This window comes from Equus caballus, chromosome 19 (genome assembly GCF_041296265.1).
Source record: "Equus caballus isolate H_3958 breed thoroughbred chromosome 19, TB-T2T, whole genome shotgun sequence".
Taxonomy (NCBI): Eukaryota; Metazoa; Chordata; class Mammalia; order Perissodactyla; family Equidae; genus Equus; species Equus caballus.
Genome location: NC_091702.1, coordinates 60,981,389 through 60,998,043, shown reverse-complemented (window position 1 = coordinate 60,998,043; position 16,655 = coordinate 60,981,389). Strand labels below are relative to the sequence as shown.

The window sequence follows — 16,655 nt, the reverse complement described above, 5'->3', positions numbered from 1 at the left end:
AGCCATTTTCTAATTTATTCATCACTTGCTCAAACATGCTCTTCTCATTCATTCCTAGGTGATACGGACTACTGATTTTATATTTTTATTTTTCAGATCTCTTACTTATTGTAAATTTGTTGATAGAATCTGCTTCTAATTTTTATTTTCTCTCCCAATCTGTCTTGTACAATGAACAGAAACTGTTCTAAAATAAAAGAAAAAAATGGGTTTTGGATTTTGCCTGTAAGAGGTATCAAATCACTTGATCTCTCCAAGTGGTAGGCAGACATCATCTCTAAAACGGTCCTGACATTTGGAATTTGTGAGGATTAAATGAATTCACATATGTGAAATTTCCTGTACATATAAGGCGCTTTATAAGATAATATTACATTGGGCATCACGTGCTAAAAATCATTGTTAATTGGCTCACTGAATAGAATAGTAAATTCACTTGTTAAAAACTGTGCCATTATAAAGATTAAGGTTTGAATATACAATAAAAAGTGATATTTTTTAACCATTTGGCACTCAAAAGAGGGGAATCTAAAATAGTGAAAAATATGAATTGTAGACAAAAACTATTTTAACACTCCTAGTGATATTTATTAACTGGAACTAAAGGCAGAAAAAAGATTTTGTCAGTGCCACTATATTAAGTCATTAGGACCATAAACCTAACGGGTTTAAAATTAGTAGAAAATGGGTTTAAATCTACAGAACTGGTCCCCTGATGAGCAGATGAACTTTATCTCTGCAGTCTCTGGTTCATGGTCATTTATGTGCCACCACTTCCATCTCAGGCTCCTCTCTTCTCCTCTCTCACATTGTTCTACATTACGTCTGCCAGTGTCTCCAAAGGCAGCCTATGTTCTTCTGAAGGCAGGGACTCTCTTTCTCGTCATGTTTGAATTATGTCTCTTATCACAACACAGTACCAAGCACATTGCTTGGCAAATAGCTTGCACTTAATATCTACTTTTCTTTCTTTTTTTTTTTTTGAGGAAGATTAGCCCTGAGCTAACATCTGCTACCAATCCTCCTCTTTTTGCTGAGGAAGACTGGCCCTGAGCTAACATCCATGCCCATCTTCCTCTACTTTATGTGTGACACCTGCCACTGCATGGCTTGACAAACGGTGCGTAGGTCTGCACCCGGGATCCAAACTGGAGAACCACGGGCCGCTGAAGCAGAATGAGTGAACTTGACCACTGTGCCACCAGGCCAGCCCCAATATCTACTTTTAAATGACAAAAATAAACCTAGACAGATTCAGATTTTTCATAAATTCAAAATCAGTGAAATTTGAACTGCTAACATAAACCTAAAACTGCAAATATTAAAGATCTGATTATATTTCATTATTTTAACTTCCATTTAGTTTGACCTTAAGAATATGTAAGAATTTCGTTATTTAAGAAGTAAATCCATGCCTATACTAATTTTTGACTAGACAGTGGAAGGCAAGAGTTGAAGTCATTGATTATTTTCCCCTATTGGAGTACAATAATTATCCTCAGCTTTGCTGGCAACTTTTTGGCCTAAGCAAGGCTATTTAACTTGCTTTCATTAATTTCAAGATTAAAATGAGCCTTAGATTTTGAGCTTTCAATATCTGAAGAGTCAATGGTTCAGCCTCATTAATTTTGCTGAAACATTTTAGGAAGGAATGAGAAGATAAATCAAATTCCATGCAAAAAATGTTAATCTTTTGATTTGGAAGAGTAACCAAAGGAACCAATCATGGCGATTTCTCCATAAATTTAGAAATTTCCCAAAGATTTAGATTTAAATACTCAATAAAATTTACTCTCACTTCTTGTGTATTCTAAAACATCACTGATACATTAGGTCAGAGGAAAAATTGTCATTTATAATACATACGCTTTATTTCGTTGGGGTAATTCAGAGGTTTGTCAGCTATACTTATGCTATTTCTAATCAACTATTATCTAAGACTAAACATCAGATTCTGGATACATCGCAGAGTCATACATAGACCACAACATATACAGCTGTATGATATTGCTCCAATAAACTATTTCACTTAAAATGTTACTAGGGACACGAAAAACATTACTATAAATAGCAAAAATACTTCTTTACACTGTAGTTCAACTCTGAACCATGGTAATGTTCTGTCTTGCTTCATGCTAAGTTTGCCACTGGTCAGGCAGAGTGTAAACCAGGCTTCTGTGTAAACTTGTAAAGTTGGAAGCATTCACGCTTCGTTGGGAAAAGATATTATATACAACACAATTACTACATGGAGTACAATAATTACCAACTGTCTCCTGACAAGGAAAATCTGAAAGCAATAAAGTTTTTAAAAATAAATTCTTTAAAAACTAATTAAAGTAAAATTTCATATCTACACTTAGGATTAAAACATGTAACAAGAATAAAAATATTTCGTTTGAAAAGGAGGAGAGCTAACACATGTGGTTTAAAACAAGAGAAACAGTTGTCTCAATGGATCTCATAAAGAATCTGGCAATGGACTAGAAATTTGTCACATCAATGACATGAAGGATTGGAAAAGGAAAAAAGTTGTCATTTTTTCTTTGAAGTATTTATTATTAAGGATGTCAATGCTATTGGGAACGGAATTAGAATACTTCTATGTATAAAAAGAGGTCAAGAGAGCAATAGGTCCAAATGACACCGTTCTGTCCATGTTAGCCCCACACCACAGACTAAGGAAAACTGCTGCTAAGCGTCCTGGCAGCCAAGTAAAACCCAAATGAGCAAACTCTCTGGAACAGTTTATACGACTTTTGTTTTATCTAGACAAAAGGAGGCATTTTCATTTTGAAGTAGTAATTTTTTAAAATATTTAATCTTGAGAGGACTTTTTATGAAGACTTCTACATAAAGCACAATGAATAACAGAATTATGATAAAGAATTAAAACATTTTACACTTAGTTCTTTCGATAAAAACAGGTAAAAGTGTGTACCTGTGTAAAATGTTTGTTTCCAGGTCCTGGAAAACTTGACTTAATTGTAAAAGAAGGCACTGCATTAAGCTTCCATTTAACGGGGCTTAAATCACATACATAAAAGGTGATAGGTACATTGTAGGAATCTGGCCACAAATTATCCAGAAGTCAACCTTGTGAAAGGTTAAGTCAACTAAGATTCAGAATGGCTTATTTTATTAAAATGGTAAAGTTCATGACAAGACAAAGATCTGAATAAGTGTATGTGAAAAAGATAGCAAAATGTTAGTGTTCTTAGATTGCTATACAAATAGAGCCCAAGAGTTATCCGTGCTTTCTGCTTGGAACAGAAGGGTGACAACCCTCCTCAGCTGGCAGCATCCAGTGAGTTCCTGTGCTCCACGAGGGCAGGGAGCATCCAGCAGAGTGGGCGACACAGGGACAACTCAATCAATATTTACTGATGAAAATTAAAATCAAAATTATTTCTTGAAAATAAACTACTTTTAGAAACTGAAGCTACGTATTCCAATTATATGTCTATAATTTTTGCATCTTATCCACAAATCACTTTCTAAGCTATCAAACCAAGTGAAAAAAAACCTGAGAAAAATGAATGCTAAAGGTGAATGATCTTAGCTAAGATGTCCCAGTTTTCAAGGAGGCATCCAGGTGCCAAAGCACTCTTTAAACACTGCACATTTGCTCTCATACAGAAATGTAAAGCAGTTGCTAATAAGGGAAATCTTCAGCCTGTGTTTAACCAAACCAAATGGAGACAGCACACGTTCCAGAGCACAGGTCACAGTGTCACCAACAGGACAGACTGGAACAGTTCCTGTCAGCAAATCCAACACAACTGAACTCTTTCTTCTGACTGAGGGAGCGAACGGCTTACTATGTCTCTTTATTCTTATTTCTACTCCTCATTTGAGTTAAAAAAAAAAAAAAAGCTATGTAGTAATTTTTCCTTGCAGATGAGTAATTTTAGTAGTTACCTTGACATATTAAAAATAACAGTATCAAAACAAAATGCAGACATTTCAGAAAAATTTGTCTATTAATGTTACAACGCAATTTACCAAAATATTATGTTTTTGAATAAAATTATGATCCTAAGGCATATCTAGTAAAATTGAAAAATCTTATTAATAGAAAACAAATACTGCACTCACAATCCAGAGACAGAGTCTAAATTTTGTCCTCATCACTCTCCCAATCACAGAGCCCTCTGGTTCTCGGGACACCTTCTGAGACATAAGGGTGTTATTTGAACTGGATCATCTCTATAGCACCACTTCCAAATTCTCTGATTCCTCTTGCTTTGCCACTTTTGTGATCTTTTTGGCATTAAACCAACTAATTGACAAACAAATCTGCCCACTGCGGTTGCCCCACCCACGGATTCTCCTGCTAGGGAGCTAGAAACCAAGAATTATTAATACATATTTGACAGTGTGATGTTAGAACTATTTTTCCTTTAAGTGAAACGTTTCCCTTGGCTTTTCTCTCCTACCTGAAGGAAGAAGGAAAAGCTCCTGTCCTGAGGATGGTCGGCTACTGGAGCCAGAAGGTTTTGAATGTTCGACGAGACTGTGCCTTGCGGGAGGTGGGGGAGGCGGGAGGGACGGGGGGAGGGCATCGAAAGCATCTTCACCTGCACGTGAAGAAAGGTCAGTATCAACAGCAGAACTTCATTAATCAAAACACAGTATCAGCCAAAGTAATGACTGACTTTCTCTTGCCGCTTATCAAGAACTTCCCCTGCAGGGTTTATCCAGCAGTTCACTGACTTTGATAGCAGAAGCCAATTATTTTGTGGGAGTGTTCGGAGAGAAACACAGACACACAAACACACATGTGCAGGTGTCAACTTTTCTATCTCCCAGGCCTTTCTAATAAAAAGAAGCATTGCACGTTATGAAACAGCTTCTTATTCGCTTGCAATCTTTATATTAAGACACTGGAAGCATGCACTAAAAATTATAGGTCATACCATTAAAATAGAATTCTTTGTGTAACAATGAGAGTTCACTGCCTCTAAATAGAAAATCACACCATGCACAAAATATTTAATGTCACAGAATACTTCAGATTATCTTTTGAAGTTTATTCCACTGGATTTTAATTCATTTAAACTAATGTTCCATATATCTTATTGTCAAAACATATAGAAAATGCACCTACAGTAGGAATCTGGTACTTGTCTACTTATCAGATCTAAAGAGAAACAGTTAAATATAGAACTACCTTTTGTGGTGCCAAAGCTAGTCACTTATATTTGCATATTTCCCAGCTTTAGTAACTACAGAATATCACAGCATGCTTTTATGTCTACTTATTTTTCCCCTGCTACATCTTACTATTCTACTCAGAGTTTCCCTTGACTCTAAAAAAATAAAATAAAATTGCGGCGTATGTATTTTTGTAAGTGATCGCAAATATCTGTGAATGAAACAGAGTATAAACAAACACCTACATATTACAGTTAATAAAAATTTACATGCATTTAAGTTTATTGACTTAAACACAAAGGTATATTTAAAAAAATGGTTTTACCATTCATCCAGCTTGCCTTGCAAAAAATATTCAAAATATTTTCTCCAAAGATCACAAATCTTTTTCTAACTTAAAATATTTGAAGGTACAGGAGGCAAGAGTGAGCTTCGTTATCATTCCAACCTTCAGCTATCTGCTACATTATTTTATTCATTCAAATCCTCTTTCAGCCCCTCAGTGTCAGGCACCAGGCTAGGCACATGGGTAACGTGAAGATCAAAATCACAGGGCCTGAACCAAGGAGCTTAGCTTCCACAAGGAGATCTAAGAAAAGTTCACAAATGATTCACCAGTGAATGGCCCACAGGTCCCACAGAGAGTGCTATGCCCTGTACAAGGGAAGGGAAACGCAGAAAGTGGCATTCAGCAAGGTGTCACCAGGAACAAGGTGGCCTGGGATTTCAGGGGCTCAAAACATTTCCTCATCAAATGCGAGGATGGTGCCTTCTGGGCAAAGTGACTAGTATAAGTAAAGCTTGAGATGCACATGAAGAGCTAGAGGAAGGCCGGGTTAAGAAGACAGGTTGGAACAATTATATGTACTGTGCAGTGTGGTAGTCACCATCCACATATAGCTATCTAGTTTCAATTAGCTAAAGTTCAGTTCCACGGTCGCACAGGTAAATACACTGATCCTTCACATCACCACATAAAGTTCTACCGGACCGTGCTCATCTAGGTCATGAAGCCTGGGGAACAGGCCAACAACCAGCGTATAAGAGGATGTGGAAGGGAGAAAAAGACTGGAGATAAAGAAGGAAGTTAGTGGGCTCCTGTAATTCATGGAGGTGAGAATAAAGCACTGAACTACAGAAAGAACAGGAGCAAAAGACATTGCAGTTATATGCTGGAAACACTGGTCGATGGCGTTTGTGGAAAACATCGAAAGGTTCATTTCATACTTCTAGGAGCCTAGTAACCAATTCCGATAAACTAACAAATGGACTTTCATCATACATTATTTCACATTAGGGTGACTTGTTATTGCGAAGCCTTAAGGTGCGAGGAAGTTCTCACTGTCTTCCTTTAAAAATAAGGTGAGAAGCTTCCTACTTAAAATTAATGAAATAAACACAGACACCTGCACCAGCCACCTGTAACATACACACCTGGGTGTACCTTCACGTGTACACACACAAACACACGTTACAGTACTTCATATTAAAATTGGAAACAAAGAAATTGAGATTCTTTGGGTGTGTTGTAGTTGCAATGATTATAAGACAGAGTTTATTCTCAGCTCTCGACAATAAAATATATAATTTTCCATAATGTAATTAGCTTAGTGGAAATGGGTCATTTTATGCTGAAAGAAAAAGTAAGTACACATTCATTAAGAACTGTACTTAAAATCTTAGATAACACTTGAAATCTACTATAAGAAAAGCACCTGGGAGAAGGAACAATACTCCCACAGGTTTTATAGACTGCATTTAGTACATGAAGAATATGACTTGATAAAACACTGACTGATGCCCAGCTATTTACATTATTGCTTCAATCATCTAAATGGAATAATGGTCACATGAACTTGAGAGCCAGCAACACGTGGAGAATCCATTCTAATTCAGATGAATTCACAACCCTGTGAGTCTGCGTTACACTGAAATCTGAATTCTGATAATTCAGATATTAACGGAAAGAAGAGACAGGGTGGCTTGTTTGAAAATTTTTTAAAGGTTTCAACCTAATGGAGGGATGAGAAGATCATAATCAGAGGGCGTCCTGTTGAGTGAAGAACCATGCTTTGGACTGTCGCGAGTTGGAGGCCTGGCAGGTGGTAATGGCACTGGATCAGAGGCTGAATCAAAAACATCTCCTAGAGGATAACACAAAATCTTAATGTATTTTCAGTACAACAATGGGATGAAAATTTGCCTTTAAATTCTGACCATTAAGATGTAGAACATAAAAAGAATACGTTGCATACATACCCTTTAAATAGATGCCTAACTCAGGGATGTTTGATTTCTTCATCTCTGAAGATGTACCATGTGTTCCATTCAATATACAATGACCATTGTCACAAGACCTAAAGCACAGATCAAAGGACAAAAATCATAAGGAGAATTACTCTCCGTTTAAAATTCAGGCGGTGGGTGATGCGAACTAGCAACTCTGTTCATATAATAAAATTTGAAAATAAATATAATTAATTTCCTTTTCTGCAAAAAGTACAAGTAATATTATCTAGATACTCTTACTCAAATACTTTTACAGAAGTAAATATTCCATGGAAGACAGTGCCTCTTTTTTTTTTTTAAAGCGAAACCAAGAATTCCAAGGGCCACAAATATTGTTGATACCCTAAACATATCTGCGAAATTCACACATTGTTTTGCAAGAGTTCAATAATACTTTGTCAAGTTTTCGGAAAAAAAAAATGTAATAAAGTAAAAAATACATAGTCCCAATGGCTTCATTATTTGCTGATGGTATTTAACATATTTTTATTTCTCTAATTTAAGCTTTCCTTATAATAAACTAGAGGCCATCAAAGGAGAATCATTAAACGCTAAGTAATTTATTAAAATTCTGACGGGCATATTCAAAGACCTAGAGTCTAGGTATAATTTCACTGCTGCCGTGAAGAAAACTCTGGCACTTCTGACAACTGTAAAAAAACGACTTTAGCAAAGGCCTTGGGTACATGACAAATATTTCAATCTGGTGTCTGTAAAGGATAATACTCACTAATAAGTATTTTTGTTGCTGGTATGAATACTTTGGAGTCATACTATGAACCACAATGAACAAAACTGGGGCATGGGAAGACAGTGGCAGGAAGAGAGGACACAGAGTGCATTTTGTCTTCAGGACACAGCCAGGAAACAATGAGCTCTCTGCTCACCACACCATTTTGCTCACAAAGAGCGATAGAAAGCAGAGTTCATATTTTACTTTTCTCTGATTTACTCTGAATTCTTGGGGCAAAGTAAAAGTACACAAACAATGGAGGAGACTGGATATTTGAATAGTCAATGCAAGTGTGCTGCATTGGAAATTCATTTCCATTCTCTCTGGTGGCCTCGTCTCTTTAAGGGGCCAGAGATGGTTCATTTAAAAAGATTTACCATGTACTGAATTTTCATAATACTGATAGATTTTTACTGAAACCGAATTTAATTATTTACCTACTGTTTAACTTTTCCACATACTGGCAATTTACTTCTCCTGATGTTCCACAGGGGCAAAAAAAACAAAACCAGAAGGAAGGAAGTGTTTAAGCTTAAAGAGTGCTTTGTAGAGGACACAGAAGATACCTCATCCATCACTTTTCAAGAACAAATTAGACAAAAAATTCACTCCAATTAAATTTAGGGATTATCAACATTTATTACTTCTCTATAACAGCAGAAAGATGGTAATGGTGGTCATAATTCAAATTTACTTTCAGGAGTTGGGAGGCCTGCCACTAAAAATCTCATCCTGTATGATATGACAAATAAAATTTAAAGTATTAAAATTATCTCTCTCACTTCTCCACCAAGGAAAAAAATGAGACTCCAAAGGAGACCAAAAAAGCCCAACTTATCTCAGTTTTTAAAAATTGCTACACATTTGTAAAAGCCAAAGGAACGGAAAGTTGTAACAATTATATTCGATGTCAAGGAATAACTTTCTTCTCTAATCAGAGCAGTAGACATTGGTTCTTCTGATATAACAAATTGACTCTCAGTTATTTGCCTTCTCGATGATACTATTTTATCAACAAATGCCTTAAACACCAGCAACTAGGGAGAAATGCTTTGATTCTTGCTTTGAAATATGAAGCCCTGGACTGCAGAGTGTTAACAATCCTGGTTAATAACTCTGCAGTGTTGATAATGCTAACCAGGATCACTCATTAAGACAGATTTCTGGCTAAAATGAAGATCTACCTCTCTTTTCCTAGTATTGCATTTTCTACCTCATTGCGATACTCAAAGAAAGGCCTTAAAGTATTTTTTATAGTTTTCATCTGAAAAGAACATTCCACTCATAAAACACTTTCCGTTGATTGACTTGACCTCAAAAGGAAGTGGCACACTAAGTAAAGATGACACAGACGACTGAAGTGCTCAGTGCTCTCCTATCCTCCTGTCAACCAAGAGATACTGGGAGGCAGGAAGGCCAGGCCACCAGCTGTGGTTGAGCACTAGTCTGTGTGCCGAGCACAGCTCCAGAGATGTTGTTATACAAAGGAAACTGGAGCTCAGAAAGTTCAGAAGCTGAGACTGGACTTACTGAGTACCTCATATATGTCAGATTAAAAAAAATAAACAGAAAAATATTCGGTTACAATTTACTAATTCAATTATATAAATGCAGAATCACCCTTCTACTTAAAGACAACTAATATTTCAATACACAACACTCATTTTTAATAACTCCTATATACCTCAATGGGGCAGGCACTTCAGAGACCAAGGATATCGCCATTATAGTGAGGATAAACAAATTGTCAGGAAGAAAAGAAAAGAAAACACTATTTCTCAGATTCTTATCTGATCCAAGGAAAAGTAAAACAGTACGTGATGAGAAACACTTAAAACAATTTTAGGTTTTTGTTTTTACTTCTTTCTTCAAGATCTGAATAGGAGGAGGTAGCATATCAAGAAGGGAAATGAATATAAATTACACTGGTCTTTACAGCATGAAGAAAAATCCTAAGGAAGGGTGGCATAATACCTTGGTTTCTAAGCACTAAGTTTTCTTCATGACATATGTGTTCAGAACTGATAAAATGCATTGAAAATAGCTTACTGAAAATTCTTGAATCAATCACCACTGTATGTAACCTAGAGCACAGTTTTATTGAGTATAATTTGTTTTTTGGGGGGAGAAGGGCCACAAAATGTTCCGTTAGACTCACTAGTCAACTAATTTGGAGAAATGACTTTCTGATTAAGGAGAAATCTCCATGTTTTAGTTCCGTCTGAAAGTAATGCAGAAAATAGTGTATAGGAAGAGGAGGCTTTGAGCAAGAAATCAAGGAATTTTAATTAAATAGATGTGATTCCATTGCTAAAAACAACCACCACAAGTGATAATGCTCATGCAGATGTGAGGTGACAAAAAGCCGCGCATTTTCTTACCTAAGAGAAGGTTTCAGGTTATGACAGTGAGACGGTTGTGAGTTCAGGGGAACGGGGTGGGATGAAGGAACCTTGTACTCCTCATCCTCCTCTTCTGCTGGGTCTCTTGTTTTCTCTGAAAGCGAATTTGCTAATGGACCAGTACACCTACCAGAGGAAAAAACAAATCCAGTCTAACTTAAGCATTGTAATTTAGAATAGGCAAGGCTGACGTCACAGACTAAAATCAAAGAAGCTACTTTGTCACTTGTGTCATTTTCCAATTACAGGGTAACATCAGAAGAACTGTTCTTATACTAAAGACAGACGAAGAGGAGTTTCAATCTTTTGTGAAGACTCTATTGATGGAATAAAAGAATTTCGTACTTATGATTTTAAATGGCACACTAAGGAAAACTAGTAACCTGTCAAAAAAATAAAAAGATCTTGGAGCAGCAAGAGAACGCATAAAATTATTCAAACCAAAGCTATTAAAAATATTACTATTTTGTTCCAATGTAACTTAAATGGGCAAATTAAGATGATAAATAAATAAATAAATAAATAAATATATATATATATATATATATATGCACTGGAGTTTTACGTAATAATGAAGTCTTTATAGAAAGGTCAAACTGTTTCTTGTGAATATTACCTATAGTTGGAAAAAAAATTCACTTGAATTAAATGAATCAATACTTTCTCCTGTGAAGTTACAATTCAAATTCTTAATTTTCTTCCAACAACTAAGAACTAAAAATGACTGGAACAATTAAAAGAAGATAATAAGAGAACTTGAGTCTTTGAGGCAGAGTACATTATTTTCTGGATTAAATTCTATGGCTAAAGAAAAAAAGAATGAAAATGAGTAAAACAATCAAGTAATATCAAAAGAAACGTTAAGCATTTTACTCATCCATGAGAGTAAATAAAATAAAACAAAGCCAAACAAACAAATCTTCCTGGTTTCACAGTTGTTGCTCCTGGAGTTTACCCTACCCCTTGCTGAGGCCAGTGAAAACACCACAGCGGGAAGGCAGACAGCTGCCCTGGGCGACCAGCGAGTCTGCAAGACCCCAGGGACACATACGGACCCAAAGCTTTTTGCTCATCATCACGAAACTCAAGATAAATCTGTTTCAGTAAAAAAATCAAAAAAAAAAAAAAAAAAAAATCTTTGTGGCTGCAATTTTGAAGCACTTTCTGTAGAGGGAGCAAGAGGCCTTTGGTATATGAGCCATTAAGCCTGAAATAACTTTTCCATTTTGATTTCTTCTCACTAGTTAGAATGAAAACACATTTAAGGGCTTTTCTCTGTGCCCATTACAAGACCTTTTGAAAAACCTGAAGGTTTGCAAGTTTCAAATACATATCTGAGTCTCTAGGAAGCTCAGGATGAAAGAAAAATCTCTCCTAAGATTTTTCTGAAGTGTATTTTTACCCGTCTTGGAAGACTTTTTCAACACTGATTCTTGAATTCTTGTTTGTTTGAGAGACCTTGGAATCCAAATGACAGTTTATGGCGTGATGAAAGCACAGTGATGCAGTGACAGAAAGTCCACCATCACCGCCCAGAGCACAAGCTAATAACTTTATTGATAACCTAAGGGTTACAGCAACTATGGTGTAGCCTTGGAAGCTGGACATCCCAGATAAAGGCCATGAGCACATGGACTGCAAAATAGTGACCTGATGGGCATTAGAGAGGGATTTCAAATATTACTTGCTCACAAATTCTTATAAACATGGACATCAATTTAGCTAACTCAAGAATGGGTTCTAATAGCAAATAAGAAAAATATGCATGCTTTCTATGCCCTAATATACTTTCATTCATAGCCAATCTTTCTTCCTATGCAATTCAATCACATACTGAATAAAAGAAAAAGACTTACTGAGCAAATATTCAACAACTACATCAATGTCAGGAATCTTCTACTACCTGCCTGTTGCAGGTTAGTTCCCAAGATTTAAGACTTTTCAAAGCAGCCCTGCACTACGAAATAAGAATGGACAAATTCTGAGATCACATCTGGTGTGGCTGATTCTATATTTTCTCTTCAGTGATAAAGAATTTCATCTGGGTAATTTCCCCCTACTCTTTTGCTTTGCTGCAAATCAACGGATGGAGTAGGTCTGAAGGAAATGAAAAGCAAAACCCATCTAATACTTTATGGAATAATAAGGGCTTACCACTAAAACTTACGAGTCAGAGATTACTAGCGTAAATGGATTTTAGTGAATTGTATCTAGAAATGAAAAAAATTTCCAAGTGGCATTTGCATTTAAATCTGAAAAAGAATGCTTAGCTATCCCCTTTATCATCATTTTAATAAAGTTCTAAAGAGTCAGATTTTATTTTTCATTATATTTTTAATGCAAACTTCTTATATCAGTATAATATTCTACTGAGATTAAAAATATGCCAATTTATAAGAATATCATTCCAGTGTACTTTATTCAATATTACATAAATTTTTATACAAAATTGATCTTATCCAGTTCTGAAGGGGAAATAAAAGCAGTTCCTATCATAAAAACCTTGGAATATAGCCTATGGATTTAGGATAATCATGTGTCAATGTAGGTCCATCAATTTTAACAAACATACCACTGCAGTGGAGAATGCTGATAATGAGAGAGGCTAGGCATGTGTGGGGACAGAGAGTATATGAGAAATCTCTGTACCTTCTCTTCAGTTTTGCTGTGAATCTAAAACTGCTCTAAAAAAATAAAATCTGAATAAAAAATAATAGAAGAGGAAGGTAGAAACAAGATTAAAAAGTTGTATATAAAGTACCAAAAAAGAAATCTCAATTCACGTAAATAATTACACTATTTGTAATTATGTGTGGGGTTTTTTCCCCTTCACAAACTCATGCAAAAAGTAGGTTCTATTTTACCACTTGCAACTAAATAAGTGGTAAAATAATTAGCTTGAGAAATTTCATAAGCTATCATGTATGTTTACTTTTGGCAGTGGAGAAAATACCTAACTTATGGGACATGGGAAAATTTTCGGTCATTGATTTAGCTTATGGGAAATTTTTAGGATACCAGAAATAAAATAGAGCAAACTGTATTTGGCTGGTTCCAAGTTAAAGCTGCCAAGTAATCCATCCTCTCATTTTCACCCATGACTTCATTCCCTTTCTATTATCATCATGTATGCACAGAGTGTTCTGCATTGTTGCTGTCATTCCTGAGTCAATACACTGGTAATGCACAAGGACACATACTCCCAAAGAGGCTCAGCCATCCCTGCTGTAACTGCTACCTCTTCTTAAATTCACTGTGTGTGTGTTATTGGAGCCTTCAGTGAGAAATACATCCATTTTCTGCACGTGCACACTTGAAACAAACCAAGAATATATTTTCTAACGCCGTTCTTAATTAGTGGTTTTCCATTTTGAAACTGAAGGCTCACAGAAGCATTCCTCTACAGCTTCCTATATTCCTGATGTGAGAGGCACAGAAATCAGAGGGGTGACCTTCGGCACATCCCACTGGCTTTACCTATACAACTTGTACCTCAAACGTCACCCTTGACAAGTCCTTTTCTTTCCTTCATTTGAGTAATTCCTGATACCTCAATTAATCCCATAAACTTTTTCAGAAAAAAAGCAAAGTAGATATATCTATCTTTATTGTCTATATATGAACCTCCTGCGACATCACCCTACAAAACAATAATGTTCTTTCAACTTTAATCTTTTCTATTACGTACATTTAGTGTATGTTCATTCACTGATATTGTGTTTTTTATACATTCATCTATGTCTTTCATCTATTTCTGTCTTGAGTTGCAAAACGCTTAAGGGTAGACCCAGACTCAACAAAGGCCTGGCATGGTGTGTGTCCAGGGGAGCACTCACAAGCTTTCAGACAAAAATAATGAGTGATGATTAAGGAAATACATGACCAAGCTGTTAAGGAAAAGAGGTCACTGTTAGGATCCTTTCATAATCTAGAAAAGCATTTTAAATGTGATAGATTATTTTGTTTTATACATGTAAGAATTTTTCTTTATTTAACAATATCTGAAGGCAAGGTTTTAAAAAGTATCTTTTATTAAAATCAAACTTTCAGAGCCTGCAGCATACATTAGCCCATATTTCTTACATTAACTATCCCATTCTAACATGGACAATACCTAAATCAGAGACATGAGAGCCAAGAGAGGTGGTAACAGAAACCATAGCTCTATTTGAGATGACAATTACACATGTGCCACACACAAGCCATTTCCCCAAAATATCAGAGTAAGTTTTATAATAGACATATTAATTTTGATAGTTCTTTCATGATATCAAGAAGAGTCAGTGTGGTATATTCCTGGGTTTAATATAAACTTTAATTATAAGCATTTTCACTGACTTGTTTTTAAATTGGAGAAACAAATTTTGTTACATTTTTAAATTAACTTATTCCAGAACAATATTCGTTTCTAACACTTTTTGGGGTCTGCTTTGGAAATCAAGAGGATAGGTGTTGAGGAAACTCATACTTTTCTTGAGAATCTAATTTTCCAATACATGTTGAACATTCAAGACTTTATGATAATATTTGAAGTGGCATTATTTGTAATTGCCAAAAACTGGAAACAACCCAAATGTCCTTTAGTGGAGGCATAGATAAAAAAAAAACATGGTGTGTTTTACAATGGAATACCTACTCTGAGTAATACAAAGAAACAAATGATTGATCACTTGGCAACATGGATGAATCTCAAATGCATTATGCTAAGTAGAAAGAAGCCAGACTCAAAAGGCTACATACTGTATGATTCTATCGATATAACCTTCTGGAAAAAGCAAAGCTATATGGACATGAATCAAATTGGCAGTTTCCAGGGTTTAGGGTGAGGGGGGAAACTGACACAAGGCACAGAGGTTTTAGAGTGATGGAACTCTTCTGTATCTTGATTGTGGTGGTGATTACATGACCATGCATTTGTCAAAAGTCACAAAACTGTGCATTAGAGTGAATTTTACTGTATATAAATCATGCTTTAACGTAAGTGGAAAAATTTCATTTTAAGCTTAAAAACTCATTTTAACTCATTTAAGATATTGCAGATAAGCATATTTCACAGACAAATATGCTTAATATTCTTAGTGGCCTTGAAATCACTTATTTAATTCTATTTGAGCCTAACAGAAACATAAGAGACGCTTGAATGTGGTGGAACACATGAAGATGCCCTCACTTAATATGAAAAGAAAACCTCATTCTAACGCTACATACTTTCTATCAATAGATCAAAATGTTCATCGAAAAATGGAGACTATATCGTAGATTATGTCTCTAATATGACAAGAAAGAGACAGTATAAGAAATATAATTTGGATTGTATATTTAAGTAGAATCTAATGGCTCACATTTCTGTTGAAGGCTACTTAAGTATTTGTGGTCATTAATCAGTTTTACGGTAAATTACAAGTAACAGATTTGTCAGACTACTGGGATTAATGTTAATATCAGTTCCCCATCACAGCTTTTAGCCAGAGAAAATGAAAGATTAGTTGAATTAGTGGCATTCTCTGACCCAGATTATAGCCATCCTCTAAATGTTATTTTTCAACAAAAGATGACAGGGGGATTACAATTCTATCTGAATTTAGAAATTATAATAATAAAATGGAGAAAAATAATGCCCACAATATTTATTTTTTACTCCTTCCACACATTACTGCTCTTTCTTTTGAGACCAGTTTAAAACGATATACTTGCAGGCCTCAATTCTTTTCGTCAATGAGTCAACACGTAGATTCTAGAGATTCACCAGAGAACACTAGAAAACCTGTGTTAGGATGGTCAAGCTGCCTTTACAGGAGATTTTAACAAAACTTTATTTTTTCTGCATAATCTCCCTGATTTATAAATTAAGTCTGAGTTTCAAACACTGAGTCATACCAATAGGTCAAACCAAATGTACACCATTTCTACACGATGCATCAGTGAGAGGAGGCCACAGTGATCACAGCGAACAAACTGAAGGACCCGTTTCCACACCATCCCCTATATATCATGTCAATGCTACTTACAGGGGACTGCCATCTTCGATAATAGCCACTCTTCCATCTACCCGAGGTCAGGCAAATAAAAATAGT

At 35.6% G+C, this 16,655-nt stretch overlaps 1 protein-coding gene across 10 annotated transcripts in view; it reads right to left on the bottom strand.

Moving 5' to 3' along the window:
- Nucleotides 1–16,655, bottom strand: part of CBLB (Cbl proto-oncogene B) — a 194,880-nt gene that overhangs the window by 13,143 nt on the left and 165,082 nt on the right. For 5 of the 10 annotated variants that reach the window (XM_023623831.2, XM_023623833.2, XM_070242886.1 and 2 more), the window contains 4 exons: nt 10,561–10,707; nt 7,417–7,514; nt 7,170–7,301; nt 4,440–4,580 (listed from right to left, as the gene is read on the bottom strand). In XM_023623831.2, coding sequence (XP_023479599.2) covers nt 4,440–4,580; nt 7,170–7,301; nt 7,417–7,514; nt 10,561–10,707 — 518 coding nt within the window. The remainder of the gene's footprint in view (nt 1–4,439; nt 4,581–7,169; nt 7,302–7,416; nt 7,515–10,560; nt 10,708–16,655) is intronic. The other 5 variants (XM_023623832.2, XM_070242887.1, XM_070242888.1 and 2 more) reach the window with 1 other exon arrangement.